At 39.6% G+C, this 19,470-nt stretch overlaps 1 protein-coding gene across 5 annotated transcripts in view; it reads left to right on the forward strand.

The window, feature by feature from the left end:
* The window catches only part of RTEL1 (regulator of telomere elongation helicase 1), a 45,429-nt gene that overhangs the window by 24,885 nt on the left and 1,074 nt on the right, over positions 1–19,470 (forward strand). For 2 of the 5 annotated variants that reach the window (XM_084538528.1, XM_084538529.1), the window contains exons 23-34: positions 113–228; positions 991–1,114; positions 2,240–2,393; positions 3,349–3,512; positions 6,346–6,441; positions 8,081–8,291; positions 10,562–10,699; positions 11,170–11,286; positions 13,187–13,429; positions 14,382–14,558; positions 15,093–15,281; positions 15,816–15,919. In XM_084538528.1, coding sequence (XP_084394654.1) covers positions 113–228; positions 991–1,114; positions 2,240–2,393; positions 3,349–3,512; positions 6,346–6,441; positions 8,081–8,291; positions 10,562–10,699; positions 11,170–11,286; positions 13,187–13,429; positions 14,382–14,558; positions 15,093–15,281; positions 15,816–15,919 — 1,833 coding nt within the window. Of the gene's footprint in view, positions 1–112; positions 229–990; positions 1,115–2,239; positions 2,394–3,348; positions 3,513–6,345; positions 6,442–8,080; positions 8,292–10,561; positions 10,700–11,169; positions 11,287–13,186; positions 13,430–14,381; positions 14,559–15,092; positions 15,282–15,815; positions 15,920–16,632; positions 16,715–19,470 lie in introns of those variants that run through there. The other 3 variants (XM_084538530.1, XM_084538531.1, XM_084538527.1) reach the window with 2 other exon arrangements.

A 19,470-nucleotide genomic window follows, 5' to 3' on the forward strand; every position in this document is an offset into this window, starting at 1 on the left:
GGAAGATCTTGCTGATATATTTTTTAGTGATTTAGAAGGAAATAATAACTGTACATCATGGAGAATGTTTCACCTGGTAAATAATGATAATTCTCTTTCCCACCTATTGCAGTATTTATCTGGGCGTGAGTGGTACAATCAGCAAGCTTCCCGGGCTGTTAATCAGGCTATCGGCAGGGTCATCAGACATCGCCAGGACTATGGTGCTATTTTCCTGTGTGACCACAGGTGAAACCTTGGTTCTGGAATATAAATGTGTCAATATCTTTGTAACCCAAAATGTGTTTGTATATTGTATGTAAATGTGCTGAGGTTACTGTTAGGAGAAGGCTGCAGTTCATAAGTAGTTGAATGACTTCATTTAATGGGTAAGATGATTATTTTCTTAAAGCAGTTCAATTATTTGTTATCTTCTGCTCCCAAAATATACTATCTTGGAGCTGCAGAAAGAGCTTAACGGTATTACTGCAAACCAAGCTAACTTGCTGAATTTATGTTTGTAAGTCTTTTAAAAGAAAAAACAAAATTTGCATGGCAAGAGTTAGATTTTCACCCCATGCTACTGGAAATCGTGTGATTGCCACTTCAGTTTTTTTCTCCGTCTCTAATTTGAGAAGGCAGATACCATAACTGCAGTTTTGGAGAGGAGGAAAATATGAAAAGATTATATTGCTGAAACAACAATTCTTCAATTGATAGCCTTCAGTGTTGAGGCCTGACGGGGAATACTGAGCATGTTGCAGTTCAGTAATCCTGTTGCACGCTTAAAGACTTTATGGCAAAAGATACGAACTGGGTCATTGCATAGTACCTGCTATCAACAAAGCCCTTTTCTCCTGAGTGCAGACATCATTCCATTATATTTACTTCGCTGTTGCAATCCCTTTTGTCTTGCTGCTCCTCTCTTGTCTTTTTGGACCATGATCTTGAATTTGTTTAATTCATTTAGGCCATCTGGCAAATAATTCTCTCCTTTTCTAATCCTACCAGGTTCACAACCAGCGATGTAAGAGGCAAGCTGCCTTCATGGGTCCGCCCTTATGTGAATGTTTATGACAACTTCGGGCATGCAGTCAGAAGTGTCTCCACGTTCTTCCGTGTTGCTCAAGAAATTGCAAGTATCTTTAAACAAAAATAATAATAATAATAATGGATTTATTGGTAATGTTGGAAACTGGGAATTCTAAGACAAGAGATATGTGAAGGAGTCACTTGTTACTGCTAAACAACCTTTCTTTGGGGCATCGTCTTGCATTGGAAGCTTTACGGGAAGGGAGGTATGCATTATCTTCCTCCAAGAATGAGCTGTGACAGGATATGTGGTCATGCTGTGCAACTCCTCAGGTTAGATCACAAAAAAAACTTCCTTTTCCAGTCCCTCCTGAATAAACAGTGCCTTCACTGGATGACATACAAATACCAAACTGATTTTAGCATCAAAAAAAAATTCCTTCTTCTGGGAGAAGGCATATATGTGAAAGAGTTAAGGGTTTGACAACCCTTAAATTTAGATCTAAGCTGACTGGTGTAAAGAGTGAGACAAACTCAGCAGTTATTACACTTCATCACTGGCTCATCTTAACTATTATGATTTCTCCATTAGCATTAAGAAGCTCTCCTTCTCAGTAGTAGTTCCTTGATATAAATAGCAATCCTTGTAAAAGACTTTCTAATGCACTGGAGAAAGGCATAGCCAGAAATGGGCTGGAAGCCAGAACAGGGAATTCTTTGTTCTCCAAATGGAGACTAAGACTAAAATAAACATTTAAATTTTCACAACAGACTTGGATTATTTCCTGGAAGATGCTTTAGCCAAATGAAATGTTATTCAAAATAATAAATTACAGATTAAGGATTTTGGATGAGTTGATCTTCTCTGATCATAAACAGGAGTTTTGTGGTACGTAAAAACGACAACCCAATATGCGTTGCCAGAAGGGGCCGTGTTGCAGGAGTAGTGTTAAGAAGCAATTGTTCTTCAACAGTGGCACAACCCCCTTTCTGTTACAAGTCACTTAGCACTAAGCCTGCTTGCTATTCTTCGTCTGTGTGTGTCACCTTATAGTTATTTGAGCCTGTCATCAAAAACACGTCAACCAGAATGCTTAAAAAATCTTGACAGCAAGATTGTTGGGAAAAAAGAGATGCCTTCAGGTTGTTGCTGAGATTTTGGGTTGCAAAGGAAGTGGTGTGGAAGAGTAGCTTTTGCCCATTGTAACATTTTTTTAAATGCTTGCAGATGCCCCCACCCCAGCCACAATGCCTTTCTGGCTCTGCTGATTTTCTCAATGAAAATGATCTGGCACCATCTACTTCATCAAAGCAGATCCTCTCCCTGGCAAAAGCCAAAAATTTGGATGACCATGTTCCCAGTTTGAAGAGGAAAAGAATAGGTAGGTTTGGGTCCTCACAAATGCACTTTGTTGTTGTTGCCTTAAGACAAACAGAAGAAAAAAGAAAAGGAGGAGCAAGGGACTAAAAACTGGAATGGAAGACAAAGCAAGGAAGGCTCAAAGACCAATGTATGAGTCTGATCAGAAGGGATATAGCGTGGCATTAGGAAACAGGGGAACCTATTGCAACTACAGAGCAGGGAGGCTGATGTGCCCTGAGTAGGCGTCCTGCAGAAGAGGAATTTATTGGAGTATCGTAGATACTTTTAAAAATAAAAACTGGAAAACTGTTCTGACTAACACTGACTTTCACGCGACCTTCCAACCTGTTGTTTAAATGATTCTTACACAGCTAAGAAAATAGAAAGAGGGTGTTGGCCTTGAAGGAAAACGGTGTTTCAAAATTTGTGGTAAGCTAATGCAAAATAATAGTCATTCTTGTATCAGGTATTTGTTCAGAATGTTCCACTCTGTTTTGTTCCCTGTTTCTGAACAGAACAATGAAGTTGTTTTTAAACCCGTGGTTCCAAAACAGTTATTGACTGTGAGATTGAGTGTGAGATTTCTCATTACGTCCAAGCCAAATATGAGTGCAGACTGTCGTTGAAAAGGAGTTACCTTGGCCACCACCTTTTTCTCCCTCAATTTCCAACAGTGCACCTATGCTTCTTCCCATAAGTTGAATCCATGTATTGTGCAGTTGCAGAGCGAGTCAGATGAACTTGCTGAACAATTTACCTTTCACACAACTGGTAGACCCATCTCCAAATATAAGCTGGAATATGTTATAGAGGGGAAAAAAGCTGCTTTCCTTCTTTCAGTATGGGTTTTCAGTTGCACTGATTAGCTGTAACACCAAACTGTGGATTGCTACATAAGATTTTGAGGCATTATTACATCAAAGAAAATGTCAGAGATAATGTGAAAAAGTTTATTTGTCATCTGTGTTATGCAGTAATGCCAGTAAGTGGAGATGGAGCATCTAGCCTGTGCATGGAATATGAAGAAAAACTGTTCTCATCTAGAAAACAACGTCTTGGGCTCTTGGATGCCTTGGAGCGCAATGAGAAGAGCAGTGGAACTGCAGAGGAGGAAAGTGGCTTGCCAGGAGAGGAAGAGGTAATGACCATGCTGTAACAAAATACTTAATTATAAGTAAAAATCGTAGGCTCTAAAGCAAAATGGATTTGGTATTAATGTAAGTACCAGTTCAACCCTCTTTTAAGAAAAACTCAATATAATCAGCACTAGAAACTGCAAGTTCTTATAATTAAGCTTAATCAGTTTCTTGCTGCATTAAGCTGGAGGGCCAACAAGTGCACACTTGCACTGTGCTCCATAACTGCTGACCGTTTAGATTCCTGTTTACCATGCTCTCGGGAGAGTAAAGAGCCTTCAAAGAGGTTGGTAAATATGCAGGTCCACCTGGGTGGAATCTGTGTCAGTACTTGGTGTCTGACCAGACACTGAACTGAAAAAAAATAAGAGTGTGTATTTATGTATTTACTTGTACTTTCAGATGACAATCTTTTATTTGTCTCAGAAAATTAATATTTCAGACTTGTGGAGTTTCTTTTCAAAATGAGAAATTTATTACTGCGTCAAGACCAAGAAAACATCTGCACTGTTTGATTTCTTTCCTCTTGGATTGGGGTTTCTGATACATCACCACCTGAGCTGTGTTCTTGCTTTCTCAGAAGTCCTTGTTTGCAGTTGTTGTGGTAGCTCTGTATTGCCTGACTACTATCAGCGTAGTTAACTGCTGCCTTGTACACTTGGTTTGGCTGATGACTGGGTTTAGACTCCAGAAATGTCTAGATCAGCATACCTAAGCAGTTTGCTTCAGGGAAAGTGTAGGGTCTAAGGAATATCTACAAAGCCCTAAGGGATGTGTTCAAAACAGAGGGGGGATGTACAAGCTTTGAGAAACAGGAACAGAAAACATTTACTTGTGTGCAGCTGATGAGAAATCAGATTCATCACCCATGGGCAGCCTAGGCGTGACATGGTATGGACACCTGAACTTATTCTTTGGAAAGCTTGACACATCTCTAGGGTCACTCAGATCCAGTGTCCTATTAACACAGCTGTACTGTTTATGGTCTAGTTCAGGATTTCCTCAAGTCAGATAAATTGATGGTCCTAACGGCCTGACAGTGAGTCAGCTCGTGTCTGCCTTCTGATACTGCATTACTACTCAGCTGTGACTTGCAGAAGACCGAGGGGTCATCCTGTGCTGCATCTAAATGGATGACCACCGGCACCAGAGATCTGGGGTGTGTGGTGCTGATTTGATGCCTCTGAGGGAGCCAGATTTCATTCTACAAGTCTTGTGTTGAGCTGATTTTACTAACCACTGGATTTGGACTGATAACATGGCTGGTGTTCTTTCGTATCTTTATTCGCCACCCATCATAGAGTCTGTATTACCATTTTTTTCCTTTATCAAGGTTGTGCTGTATCCGTAAGTATGGAAATCAAGCTGCTATCATTCTGAAACAATTTCCTGGAGGGGGAAAATGCCCTCTAAGAAAACAAGCCTTTGTCATCTCAAATCAAAATACAAGAAATAATCTCTGATTCCATTCAAAGAACGATTCGACAGTTTCCCGTGACCAGTTTCCCTTCTGATATATGCCTCGTGGAAGCAGTATTTCTTCTGCATCGTACTACTAACGATGCAGCCTGTGTGTAGTCTGGGATTAAAAAGATGTCTCTGGGCCTTTTTGTGACTTACTGCATGTATCATGCATGGCTGACTTGCAGCTTGCATTTCAGTTCTTCATTCCGTTACGTGACACTTAAAATATATTTAAATGTGAGTGTCCCCTGGTCAGCTTTGTCTGGAGTTCATTGTCCTTGCAGTGTTATGAGTGCACTGAAGGCTGTATTTCTGAGTATCAGCAACTTGCTCTACAAACTGTCAAATCTGAGGTTGCTGGCTGACTTAGGGCTTTGTTTTTGTTGTTTTAGGTGTGTTTAATTTAGTTTGTCTCCAAAGCTTTATGATCTGAATAGACATTTAGAAGCCACAATAGAGCACAGGAATACTATTGTCTAGGAATACTGTTGTGTTTCACTGGTTTCTCTTACAAATGAGCAACGAACACTATTCTGTAAATGCACTGATAGTCACGTACTCACTAAGAAATTGTTTTACTGGGCAAGAGCAAAGAAATAAATCACTTGATAATACTACCTGCTTTCTCAACAGGTATGGAGAAATCAACTGGCAGTATGGGGCTATCCCACAGCTTTATCTGTTGCTCAGATGAATGCTTTTAATGTGGTTGATACCGGCTTGTGCTAGTACTGGGGAGACTGCCGTTAAGCAATTCCACTCCTCTTGCTTATGCCCACTCATCTTTTAGAGCCTCGTATATACCAATATTCCTTGTCACTGCAGTACAAGTGCAATTATTTGTTGCTGGGAACGGGGAGCACTAAGAATTGGTCAAACCACAAGTGTTTTTAATACTACCTTATCCCATCTGCCCTGATATTTTTTTCCAAGACTGCTTAAGCTTCTTTTCTTAGTATCCCAGGAACCCTGACGCAGGGTTTCTTCAGAAGAGAAGTACTTCCAGGCAGGAAAATGAAGGAGCATGTGAGGCATCAGGAACACACTGTGTACACTGCCAGGCCCACGCTGAAACAGCTAGCCTTAAGTCCAGTTTTGCTTCATTAGGAATCTGCACCCTCAAGACCAACTTTTTTTTTTTTTTTTAATTTGCTCTCTTTTGGTCCCTCTTGCTGAAGCATCCAGTGTATGATTGCTTTCCAGAGAGAGGTGAGTGTCCCAGGCTCTGTTGCAATGATTTAGGTTGATTTGTTTCACTTTTAAATGGTGTTACAGGCTGGGTTAACAAGCTTTAGTGCTAGAAATGGCTAAATTAAGTGGGTAATAACTTTAAAAAGCAATTTTGTCAATTTTCTTTTTTAATCTCTGCAGGCCCAGCGTCTGTCAACACTCTCCCTACAGTATGAGAAGAGGTTAACAGATGAGCAAAAAGGAGGAAGGAAGAAAATAAAGCTAGTCAGCAATCCAGTATGTATTTTCATGTGTCTGTGCCATCCTTTTGATCTGCAGAATGCTGTAATTTGAACTGCAAATTTCCAGGCAGACAGATGACTGATGTAGACTGACGCTGATTCCAAAACAATTACGTTTTTTCTCCAAATTGTAAATATTCATCAGTGCACATCTGAAATCTGTTTGTCATGCTCTTTCTCAAGTCTGGACATCACAGGTCCGATCAAGCACAGGTTCAGGTAGGGTTAGTAGGATAAAAGAATTGCTCTGACTGTGACTACCTTGCAAACATCACCTCCCATTGACCCGGTGTGGTGGCTAGTTCATTCTTTTTTATAGATGTTGGAACCTCAAAGAGTATAACTGTCCCGTTTTGTTTGGGTAAGTGATTACGCAATAACACGACCTGTGGTGGGTCATTGTAGTGTGTTATGCTTGCAGCTGTGCATTATTGTGCATTGTCTCCAAAGAGGATTGAGACACCACAGTAAACTCATGATGCATCGTGTTGTCTGAAAGCCATGATAAATTTGTGAGGATTCCCTGGGTGATTGTGGATGCCAGTAGTTGTCCAAGGTACTGTCCTAACTGGGTGCGCTCTCTCTGTCAAAGAGGCTATCAGTCACTTGGCATCCAACACTCATAAAAGTATTCACAGATCCCGAGGCGGATGGTATCCAAGGTGTGAGAAAGGAAACACCTTCGCAGAAGATTGTGTTTGCAGTTTGTTGCTATCTGATGTCATGATGAATCAGCCCAGCCCTCAAGGTTGCAGTACATCTCGTTTCTCTTAATAAGGCTTCTCCTAAGAATAGAATTGTGAAATGAGTCTTGGCTGCCTTCTCTAGGAAACATTCCTCCGAAGCAGTCAATTTTGTCAGTGGAGTAGGTGTATAACAGCATTCCTTTTCATTCCCTCATGGAAGAACGTTCACAGTTGTTAGAGGGACTAATGTTTTACAAATAGGTAGGGTAATCATCTGGGGAAAATAATACACTCGTGCCTCAGAGGATTGCCCCAGTGAGATTTCTTTTGGGCTGATGCGTGTCAAGGGTCATGGGTGTATATGTTCAAACCATGTAAGCGCATTATGATGCAGTCTCTTTCATAAAGAAGGGTTTGTTTTGAGTCTCTTTCAAGTCCCTGCAGCTTGTTATTATAGAACAAAAATGTTTCCCAATACTAGACAGCAATCTAGCTTGCATGTGTTTATAGTGTCTTAAAGAAATTTTTAGAGGAACAGAAATAAGTAAACACCTTCCATTCTTTGAATCTCGTGCTTTGTATAGCCAGAGATTTACGTTTTTCGGTTAATTTTATTCCTAGAGGAGGCAGGCCCTGTTAGATTTATGTTTATTCTGTGGCACTGAAGCTATTTTTTTTTCAGGGAATGCCACATGGATAGATGCCTTTTTGGATGACTACAAATATTTCATGAGACACAGTAGTATATTAGTTGAAAGCATTGCATTGTTCTATGTGTCGTCCAAGGCACACAGTTATTACTTCATGTTTAAGATGTCTTCTGCCTCCCTAAATTATCAAATGTTTAAAGAATCTTGTGGAATGTAAATTTGTTGCTTCTGTCTGAATTCATGTGAGAGTAGTTTCTCTTGTCATCACGTCTACTGAAAAATCTTCCCATCTTTGCAGGAAGCTGGTAAGATAGCAGACCCAACTGAGCCAAAGAAAGCCAGAGCTACATCGTACATTGCAACAGTGAAGCAGACCCTAAGCCAACAAAGCTATGATCTCTTCTCTAAGGCTCTTCAGCACTACAAGAAGACAGATGACTTCAATGCTATGTTGTCTCAAATGACTTCCCTTTTTATTGAGGATGAAAAAAAACACATCTTGTTACGAGGTATGACAAGTTCCCTAGTAAGTTTATATGACATGACCTTTGTCTTCCAAATAGACTTGTGCATTTCATGAGTAACCATTTTACTTTTGAAGTACACGTCAATTAGGGCAATAACCATTAGCATTCATCACTTTATATTCTCAGAACAAACAAAAAATACATTCTCGATCTAATTATTATGACTTAGTTTGCATACTGAGAGGCTTGAAATAAAAAATATATATTCAATGGAAGCTTATGCTATTTTTGAACTTTGCCTAAAAGAAGAATAGTTTAATCCCTGTGATTTGGAAGGGAAGGAGGTAAGATGAAGTTTTGTCTTGAAGGTTGTCAGGAGTTGGCTGTACACATTCAGAAGGGTTCAGTGTTAAAGCTGTAATTAAGTAGTCAGGATATCTAGAGAAGTCTTCTATTAAATAATGATGAGTATAAGTGATCTGGACAAGCACGGATAGTTTACAGGTTTACCTAGTATTTTCCTGGCTTCTAATGTCTGGCCTTCCAATACCTAATTTATCACCCTCTTTATCAGGGACTGTAGTTATAGGACAAGGAGTAATGGCTTTAAACTAAAAGGTAGTAGGTTTAGATTAGATATACGGATGAAATTCTTTACTCCAAGGGCATTGAGGTACTGGAACAAGTTGCCCAGATGTGGATGCCCCTTCTCTGGAAGTGTTCAAGGCTAGGTTAGGTGGGGCTTTGAGCTACCAAATCAAGTGGGAGGTGTCCTTGTCCTTGGCAGGGGGTTGGAATTAGGTGATATTTAAGGTCCCTTCCAACCCAAGCTATTCCATGATGACTGAATTGACAGGAACTAGACTTCCACCAACATTTATTCAAGTTTAACAGAGTGTTTCCTCTGTGAATTTTCCTTTCCCTCTCAATTTTATCAAATTGAGAATGATCAGCTTTTGAATAGAGGAGAGTACTGGAGCATGGCTGTTCAGGTTTTGAGAAAACGAGATGGAAAGTTGTTATGGAGTGAAGCTGGAAACTCAATGCTTTTATTGACTGAAAGTCAATTACCCCATTAATGCTTCTTTTTCAGTAGATGATGCTTCATGAGAATAGTGCATATATTGCAATAGGAAAGTGAAACTCTGAAGAAGACTTTACTCTAGTGACCTGCAATGTCTTAGCAACCCATACAAGATTAGCGTATTTACTGAGGACCACCTTTGAGTGTTGTTTATGTCCTAAAATAAGTGATGAAATCTATCATTCTGCTATGTTCAGGATAATTTAGCTATCTGGCTTATTTGAATTCTTCTGCTAGTACATTAGAAATAATTTCGATCTGTGGAAATGCAGAAAGAAATGGAGCCAGCTCTGTGAAAGTCAAAAGGAATAATGGAAGTTTTCTGTACATCCTCTTGCTTAATGAGTCTGACAAAACTTTCCTAAATTTTCCCTCATTCATTTGTTTCTGTGGTTTTGTTTTGAATGGTAGGGACTTTTTTTTGTTTTGTTTTTAAAAAATATTTTAAAATAAAACATCTGATTCCGGCTCTCTTGCTTCTACTTTACAGAAAATTTCCTTATAACAGCAGAGTAAGATTTGAGTGTAAATTATTTACTCATCTTGTAATTAGCAAGGAAACAGGAGAGGACAGTGAGAAGAGATCTGAAAGTACCATTGGTTGTTTGCTGTGCATAGAAGCAAATGGACAGGTTTTTCTGTGACTTTGTTCATCTTTAAAAAAATAAAATAGTTACTCATCTTGTAAATTATTTAAGGCTAACTTTTAAGGTTAAGAAATGAGAAGCTAAATACAAGCTCTTAGTACTAACAGTGGCCACAGTCTGTTTCCCAATTTGCCTGTCTTACTAGTCAAGCTTTCAAAAGCTTTAGGCACGTGAAATCTAAAGTTCATTTGACTTGCAGTGAGGTTTAGGCTTTTGGCTAGTAAGCGTTTTACAGTGGAGCAAGGTGAGGTATGTCAGCTGTTTTTTGCTACCTGCCTAGCAGACACTTTGACCCCACAGCTTATGAGGTAATTTATGACATTTTCCAGCAATTACCGGTTTCACTGAAAAGTAACCTACTTCCGTTTTACATTGGAAAAATTAATTACCTACTGCTTCTTTGGATGATTGCACTATAATTGACCTCTACGTGCTTTTTAACTGTGCTGATTTGTTATTTGGCTACACTTTATTTTCTTGGTACCTAACCCAGGAGTCCTACTGTCATAAATTTTTGTAGCATTTGTTACCTGTTGTAGATTTATTTCCTTTTTTTTTCCTCTTCCTCTCTCTAATGGAAGAATTTTACCAGTTTGTTCGACCTCAACATAAAAAACAGTTTGATGAAGCATGTTGCAGTCTGACTGGAGTGGGCTGTGGCTACAAACCTGAACACAGCCTCCTGCAGGAAGAGAGAGAGAGACTGGCAAAGAAAATAGGTGAGGAGCTTGATTCAGTGTTGTGCAGTTGTATCCTTTGATGGGACATGTCCAACCACAGAGCAAGATGCATCTACTACATAGATATGCAAGGATGGAAAACGATGAATCAAAATTTGAGCTCAGTCTGCTCTGCATGATCCTCTCACCCACCTTCCCGTGAGCATATACAGATGCCTGAGCTTTAGTTACTGCATAGTTAGTAACAATGCCATCTTATTTCAAAAGGGCTTTTGACAGATCTGTTTAGATCTTGAATCTAGTCTGCGGGTTTCAAACCTTTGTGAAATTTTTGAAATCCTGAAACATTAAGGTGCTAAAAAAGCAGGGTGTTGGCTCGTCCCCTCTTAGCAAAGAAATGCGTCAACATCCCCTAGTGTTTTCAGCACAAAGCAATGTACTTTGAAATACATTGTTCTGTTTTCATTCTTCCCTAAATTCACTGTTAACGGACTGGCTTGATTTAACAGAAGGAAAAAAGAGTCAGCAGAAAACAACATTCTCAAAGGACTCATACACGCAGCTGAACCCTGGACTCCACTTGAACCAGGGAGGATTTCACTTGGCAACAGGACTGACTAGTGCAGGTACACTTCATGTTAAATAACATGCACTACCTTGGTATCGTGTTTTTATGTTTTATATTGTAAATTCTGTTGGGAACCAGTGTTTCCTGTGTTCACAAAGCATAGTGGCTCTTAGTCTGCAGATAGAAATTATGGTAATTGAGAGCTTTCAGCAAGGATTGTGCAAAACAAACACAAAAGCTCATAAGGTGAACATGAAAGAAACCAACTAAAACCAGAAACTTGCATGAGAGACTGACCTGGCATATCTCAGTGAGGGAAAGGGCGCTTTGAGCATGAGACTGCTGGGGGTTTCCTGTTTGTCCAGAGTTTGTGAATGAGAGTCATTTAAGGAATGTAATTTTAGCTGAGGTCAATGTGAATCCAGGTATGAAGAAAGAAACAGTTCCTGCTTTGTTATCAGTAATGTGTACACTCCTCATATGGACAATCTTTTTTCTACAGAAGTGGAGATTAGCAAATATATTCTCACAGTTGCACATAATCTCTGCATGTATCCCTCTAATCTTGTACTGTCCAGTATTTACCTTTGAAGTCAAAGGCTCAGTTCTCATTTGATTATAGATCTTCCTAAGAACAGCTGGGAATTTTTTGTATTTCTCATAAGGAAATGAGTAGGATAGCTGGACAGCTTAGATGTCTTTCTTTAAAGAATGAAGAATAATCAAAGCCTAATCCTTTCTTTTTAGAATAAATAAGTAAATAAAAAAAAACAACAATGTTTCCTGGCAGGCTTTAAAAGCTTTTCATGTATGAAGCCATGTTGTTTCTTCTGATTTATTTCCTTGTTTTGCTTTTGAATTTTAAGAACACTTGCATGAAATAGGGCCTTTGTGCTTTTTTTTCCCTGAGGTCTGTGAGATTGATTTTTCCCAGAAATTTGTGTAATTGAAAAAATAACAGTAATAAATGTATGTCCTATTTCTATGATTCACTCCTTAAGTGGGTTATGCTACTGTGAGAAGCTACAGACTATAAAATTCACGCCCGTGATTTTCCCCTTTCCAGAAACGTAACTAAGTCCATCTTTAAAAAGTTCATGATCTGTTGAGAAGAACAAATATTAAAATACCAGACAATGTGATTGGTTAATTTAAATCAGTTTCTTATAATACATTTTATCCATATGTACATGCCTTTGTATGTAAGGCATGTACATGCCTTTACATATATGCATATATGTGAAACAGAACTTTTTCAAAACTAAGACATATCAGAATCCAAGGACCGACACTTGGAACAGAAGTCAACTTGGAGTTTAGCAGGGTGTTCTTAGCTGCACATATCTTCTCTTGTACTCCTACATTGCTCATGTGCTATCTCTTTTACTATAATTTTGGATTGGTTATTCTATTTTGACATTATGCTTTCCTGCTGGGGGGGAGGGAGGAAAGGACATCTTTTCTCCTTTTAGTAATAGGAGGTGAGAAATCTATTCCTTAAGGCTGCTGTCAAATTTACTTGCCCTTGTGCCAGGCCATCTGTTGAAAATGCTTCTACTCCTTTGAAGTGTAGCACAAAACATGGTTTGTTGCTGACCTCCAAGAACAGCATCCTCTGTGTTTTTTTTCTCATCCAAAGTGACTATCTGGCATATTTCTCCATCTCAAAGATCCAGAAACTCCCAGATACACCAAAAGGGTTCCCAAGAAATAATTTGCCCAGTTGCTGTTGCCAGGAGCAGGTCTTGGCTCTGCCTAAGTTCAGGTTGGAAGGGGGGGCATTTGACTATGCAAGCAGTGTTGACTTCACTACATTGGAGTAATTCAGGAAACCCCTCTAGAACTCCCCTCTGGAGTAATTCAGGAAAAGAGAAATTGATACGAGAGAAATCAAGGCTCACCTGTTTGCCTCTGTTCCTCCCCCAAGCCCTACTCATCTTGTCTTCTTTGTTTCTCAGGGGATAATGTTGGTCAAGCTCCAAGTAAAGATCCTGAGAAAGCTTCAGGCTCTACGAAAGATCAGCTCCAGGTCCTCAGGACTACCTATCTCAATGATGTGAAAAAGAGTTTGGACAAAAGCACTTTCAGCCATTTCTATGAAGCGCTGTTAACTTACAAGAAGACAGACGACTATGATGCTATGATACCAGTGATAGCAGCCCTCACCACTGAGAGGCCAGAAGACTTTCATCTCCTACGAAGTAAGGGTTATTTTAAAGCCATAATTATTTAGTTGAAAATAACACATAGGTGCTATGAGCTCCTGTGAGCAATAATCTTTCACTGTTCATAGCTAGTTTGCAAATAATAGGCTATATGCTGGCCTTGATTGCTTTGATTGGGGCCTCTCTTACTGTGCTATGTAACACCTCAGTTTCACCTTCTCCCCTGCCTCTGCTGTGAACTGCTCTGTGGGAAATAATGCACACAGCATATTCTGGGAAACACTGATAGAGCTTTATTTATTTGTGCGAAGTATCTCTTCAGGGTCAGTGGGATATTGTTGTCTTAATCTCTCAAAATTTTTAGAAAACCACGTTTTTCTGTTGTGTCAACTAATCAGATCACTCCTGACATAGTGAAGAGAAAGAGGGAAATGAACTGTGTGGCACTGTGAGTCATAATCTCCCCCTGAGTATTCTTACAAACAGAGAGTCAGAGTCCTTACTGAACAGATGTTTTGACTAGAGAGGGCTTTATGGTGGAACTGTGTGCTTAGCAGTAAATTGTAATTGGGATTTTTTTTTTAGAATTTTTATACGTGGGTTGTGAATCCTTGTCAACCAAAGAGTAATGAAAAGTTTCCTTTTTGAGAAAGGTTTTTTGGATATTACGTATGCTTGATTTTTGCTAGATCAGTTGTCAGCTGAAGGACTTATCAGTTGTTCATGGTTAGCTGTAGAGAATGGAAAAATTTCTGGGTCAGTTGAAATTGTTTTCAATACCAAATGCCCACCTGTCTACTGGCAAGGAAAATCCTGTAATTATTAAAAATAAATAAATAAATAAAAATCAAAAAGATGAAGTTTTTCACAAACCTGAAGATACTCTGAGGAGCAAAGGTGATATTGTTCAGCTTCCAAAGAATTGCCTCCAAAACAGCAAGTCTTCCGTGGTCAGGCATTTATGTTAACTGTACTTTCTTCTGGACAGGGTTTTACATGTTTGTGCGCCCTCATCACAAAGAGCAGTTCAAACAGATGTGTAAAGATTTGACTGGAATGGTCTGTGGTGGGAAAGAGAAGCAATTGCAACACACAGTGCAAGGTGAAAGCAGCCCTCCGAGTTTGGAGAAGTGGTGCACTAAGGCAGAAAACAGCCATGTACAAGGTAGGGCATGAACATTTCTCTGAAGTTTAGATTCTTATTTAGTTACTTTGATGGGTAGAGTCCAAAAACCTTAGCCGTGGGCTAGGGCCTTCTCACAGTAGGTATCTAAAGGAAGATCAAAGCAATTGGCCATGTCCAAATTACGTTTAAAAAAAAAAAAAGTATAAGATAGAAGGCAATAAGAGATGGGGGGGCACGAGGAAACAAGAAGAAAATCAATTATTGTGCCATCTTCTTTAAGCTGTGAAATAGCTAATGACAGAAGGTAGAACTTCTGCACCTAAAGTGGGAAGAGTGGATCAGGATCTACTGTGTCTAGGAATAATTTACCACAGAACTATTTCAGCGTAAAGAGACTTTTTCAGTAATGTTGTGTAATACCAGAAACTTCTGTTGCCGATCAGTTTAGCCAAGAAAAAAAAAGTTGTTTTTCTACAATGAGAACTTACTGAACTTACTGCTAATTGCGTTTTGTAGAGTCTGTATGTTGTGTTCTGCGTTACGCTGTATTGTATGCCATTGTTTTATGATCAGATGCAGCTGTTCCGAAGAGTGAGGTGCCAGAGAAAACTCAGAGAGAGATTGCCTCCTTCTGCTTTAACCAGGAAGATAAACTTGAATTGCCAAAGACTGAAGAAGGTTCAAAAGAAACCAGTAATGTGAGAGCACCCACGTGCTCTGGAGTTGTACCTCTCTTTCCCCTAGAGATGGAACCAGAGTGTGGTAAGTATAGATGAGATTACCTAGATACAGCTCCCTAATTCTCAGGAATTAGGGTAAGTTATAGGACTGAGAATTATGCTGATGTTCCGTTAAATGAGGACTGTTTCATGCCTATATTTGCACAGGTGCAATAATGTTTTGTATGGTTTACCTAGAAGAATTTGTACTTTCTGCTACTTGCATCTCCTATATCAAAGTACTTCGCTGTCTTTATCACAATGATGTAATAGTTTCCCGAGAACTTGGAGATTTTTCTCAACAACTTCCTTGTAAAGCAAGGATGTAACCTCAGTTTCTAAATGGGGTTCTGAAGCACTGAGAGATTGAATGAGGTCATATGAAAGAAATAATGCAACAGGGCCATGTATTGCGTTATTAACATACAGGAACCTCTTCATAAAACTCATGGTCGTTGGCTTCTGGACCACACTGGAAGCACACGTGCATGAGAATTTCACAGGTACTAACTGAAATTTAGTCATTTCTCCCCTCTCTTTTTCTCTCTCTCTTTCTCTCTCTTTCTCTGTGCTCTAGGAAGATACCAGTGCTCTGCCTGCAAATCTGAGGATGACGTGCCTTTTAAATGTCCATTCTGTGCCTTCACTCGCTGCAAAACATGTTGGGAGCAGTTCTTAAAGGTTATCTTGTTTATTAGTTTCATTTTTTTCCCGAAGCTGCTAGGGAATCTTGTGCTTTTCAAGAGAACTGTGTGGACAGCTGTGGAAACAGAATTCCTCTGTTTACAGAGAGGACACCCAAATCCTGATGGAAGTCTTAGCACTTGAGCATTTCCTCTGTTATCTTCCTTTTCCATGTTCTGCAGTGGAAGTGGAGGCAAACCTTGTCCTTACACTGTGGTTTTGACACAGATGCAGCTCCTCCTGAGCTACGTTCAAATGTTTTTCCCTCCAGAGTTATGCAGGCAACAGGCTGGGGAGTCAACTTTTTTTTTTGACATTATTGTATTATATTGCTTAGTTTCATAAATTTTTGCAATCTAAAAACCTCCTATAAGACGCTACCATGAGATGATGCAAATTCGTGCTTAAGTATCTCCTGTGTTATCCTTTAGTTTAATTGTTCCTTTTCTGCCAAATATAATAGGGCTGCCACGCTGTCTTGGGTCTCAGAAGCATTCGCATATTCTTTCTTGATTCGAATAGAAGGTCTTTGTTGTCTCAGTTCTGCATCCTGAGGGCATTTAATCTTTGAAATGAGTTTACTTTAATTCCTAAATTCTGTCTGTCATTCTCACAATTAATGGCACTTCTACAGCTCGCAGTAGTTCTAGTATTGGCCCCTCTTTCTTTCTCTAGGTTTTGCTAACTGTATATTGATGTTCTAATGGCAGTTTTCTGAGAAAGACTATCAGCAGCTGCTGCTTCATGAACAACATACTGTGCTTCAGAAAAGATTCCAATCGTAGCAAGAGTCGTGCCAAGGATTTTACTAGCATGCATTTATAATCTCTGCTGCTCAAGACTGGGGAGTTTGTAGGTTAGGTAAGCATTTATAATCCCATTCTTAGACATTCTTAGAAATAAGAAGAGAGGTTGCTGTGCTGTCTCAGCCCATAAAAATCTATCTTGTAAACACCTGGGGAAGAACTCACTCCTTTTGCCAGTAAGATGTAACTTGTAATTGTGATTTTGTCAGCTTAAGAAATCACAGAACTAGAGCTGTTTTATATTAAGCAATTGTACTGCTGTACTATGGTTTTCGTCTTGAGAAAGTTGGTGATTCTGAGGTTTGGCTTTCTCCTTAATCCCCAAAGTAATGCTCATCTTAGCTCATAGATAAATCACAGGACTTGCTCAGCCTCGTTTTTTTTAATTGCCCCTTTTGTGATTACCTCTTAGGCTGGGGATTAAAACGGTCTGACCTGCTAGATTAGACTGTATTTCAGGTACTCAGTACAAAACTGTTTGGGGAAATGAGTCATTCCCCATGGGTCATTCATTACAACTACCACATTTGCAATTTACCTGAACAGTCTCACTATTTAATGTGAAACTTCTTCCCACATTTGTACCAGATAGTGGCGGGACAAGAATATGTGTCTTGCTTAGCAAGATGAATCAGAGTTTTGCCTTGTGGTAGCTTACCACAGCCCTTTGGAGTGACAGAGTCTTGGGATTTGTAAAGATGAGAAGGAAGAGACAGTTTAGAGCAAATCATAAGGGTATAGCAGACATACTGAGTCAGAGTAAAGGTACATCCAGCCCACCATCCTGTCTGTGATGGCAGCCAAAAAAAGGATGGCTAGGAGAGGACATAAGAACCATGGCGTGGCTGATGATTCTTGCGATTAATCTCTCAGCCCTGAAAATATTTGCAGCACAAGAGCTCCCTGAACCAAAGGTAGCTTCTGTATATTAAGAAGCTTCTGATGGATTTCCATTGCTGTGTCCAATAACTTTTTAAGACAAATGAACATCTGTCATCCTATGGCAGACACTTCCACAGCTTAGTGAGATGTTACGTGAAGAGCCTTTCTTCACTGTCATTTTGAACCTCTTCTTGTTCAATTTAATGCTCCGCTTGTTTAAAAGGGACAAACACAGTGTTCTTCCAGTTCTCAAGAAAACTCACCGTGGATATCCCATCCTTCGTGAGTGCACCTTGGGAACTTTTGTGTCTCTAAATACACCAATAGTTGGATCCACCTGCCTCCTCTGTAGACCACATAAATCAAAATCTGCATTTCTGATAAGGTTTTTCTTGCTCTGAACAACAACCTGTTCTGTGGGGGGGGTGTAAGAAGCATCTTTTCACCAACTGAGGCCTTTTGTTCTAAAGTTCAAGCACCGCTCACGGCTCAGCATGAGTGACATTCTATCGTCTTTGTTGTATAAATCATTAAACTATATGGCCTTGTCACTTTTTCTCATCTTACTCATGAAATATAATTCTAGTGATAATTTAGTGGTATATACCAGTATACAGTAGCTTGTTTCTGAAGTGCACTTGACTCAAGTGCAGTTTGGTTACTGAAAAGCCAAATATCCTTGGGTATTACCTTAGGACCAATGCAGATAAACATTTCTCCTCGCAATCAGGCAAAAGTGTATTCTCTACCAGTTGTGTAGAAGAAAGGGAAAAATGGCTCAGTGGAGAACACAGGGTTGCAAACGGGAAGATTGGTCCATGTTTACCTGAAACCAAACACAGAGAAACCTTCTCGTAATACTTCCATCATCATTTCTTTCCACACATTGGTTCATTGTACAGACAATTAACTTCATTCATGGCAGTGGCGGGGTTCTGTGACAGGTTGTGTCTGTAGTCTGAGCTCTCATCCGATGGTATCAGAGGCTTGTCGACACTGACTGGGCTGGATTTACAAACTCATCTTAGACAGGTTACTCACTGTATTTCTTCAGTTCAAATTCACTTCAGTGCCTTAGCGAGGAAGTGACTAACAGACTGTCATTCAAAATGCAGTGACTTGGGTTTTGCAAATTGTTTTTCTAATTTATGGTATTGAAACAGCTTAGTGCAGTGAATAAGTTCTGGAATATATCCAAAGCTTTTGGAGGAGCAGACAGAAGTCACTGCAGCTGGAGAGGCATTAGAGGTTAGTGCTGGTGCGAGGTAGGTAATTGTCAATGTGTTAGGGAAAGCATCACGTGGAGTGTGCTAGTACACGCTTCATTTGGTTTTAGATTTCTGTGCAGAGGCCTACTGCTGTGTTTCGATGTTTAAACACGTTGTTTATTCATGGGCCAAATGGCTAAAGGCCAAGCATTTTCAATTTTAAGATTAGTATAGAAAGAAACTGAAACCTGGGTGAAGAAATGGTTGGCCACATACCCAGTCTCTTGCTGTTCAATGAGAAAGATGTGTGGTGGGATGAAGAAATAAATGTATTTCTTACGTCTGCAAAAATCTTGAACCCATGTGTCACTGATATCCTAGTATGCCCACTTCCTTCTCATCTGTGCCAGAGGAAGCAGGAGTTCAAGGAACTCGTGCACGATCTTACAGGGTTTACTGGTAACAAGTACTTCACAACAGCTCTTGCAGGTTCTGTGTTTCCTTATTCCTGTATCTTAGTTTTCCAGGTATGTTGCAGCTGTAATTAATCTGGGACAACTGCTCTAAAATTTGTTGCTACTTCACTGAACAGCTTTTTGTTTTCCTCCATTTATGACTAGCAATCAAATAAGTGGCTGAGTGGTAATACTGC

This window comes from Aythya ferina (genome assembly GCF_964211825.1).
Source record: "Aythya ferina genome assembly, chromosome: 16".
NCBI lineage: Eukaryota > Metazoa > Chordata > Aves > Anseriformes > Anatidae > Aythya > Aythya ferina.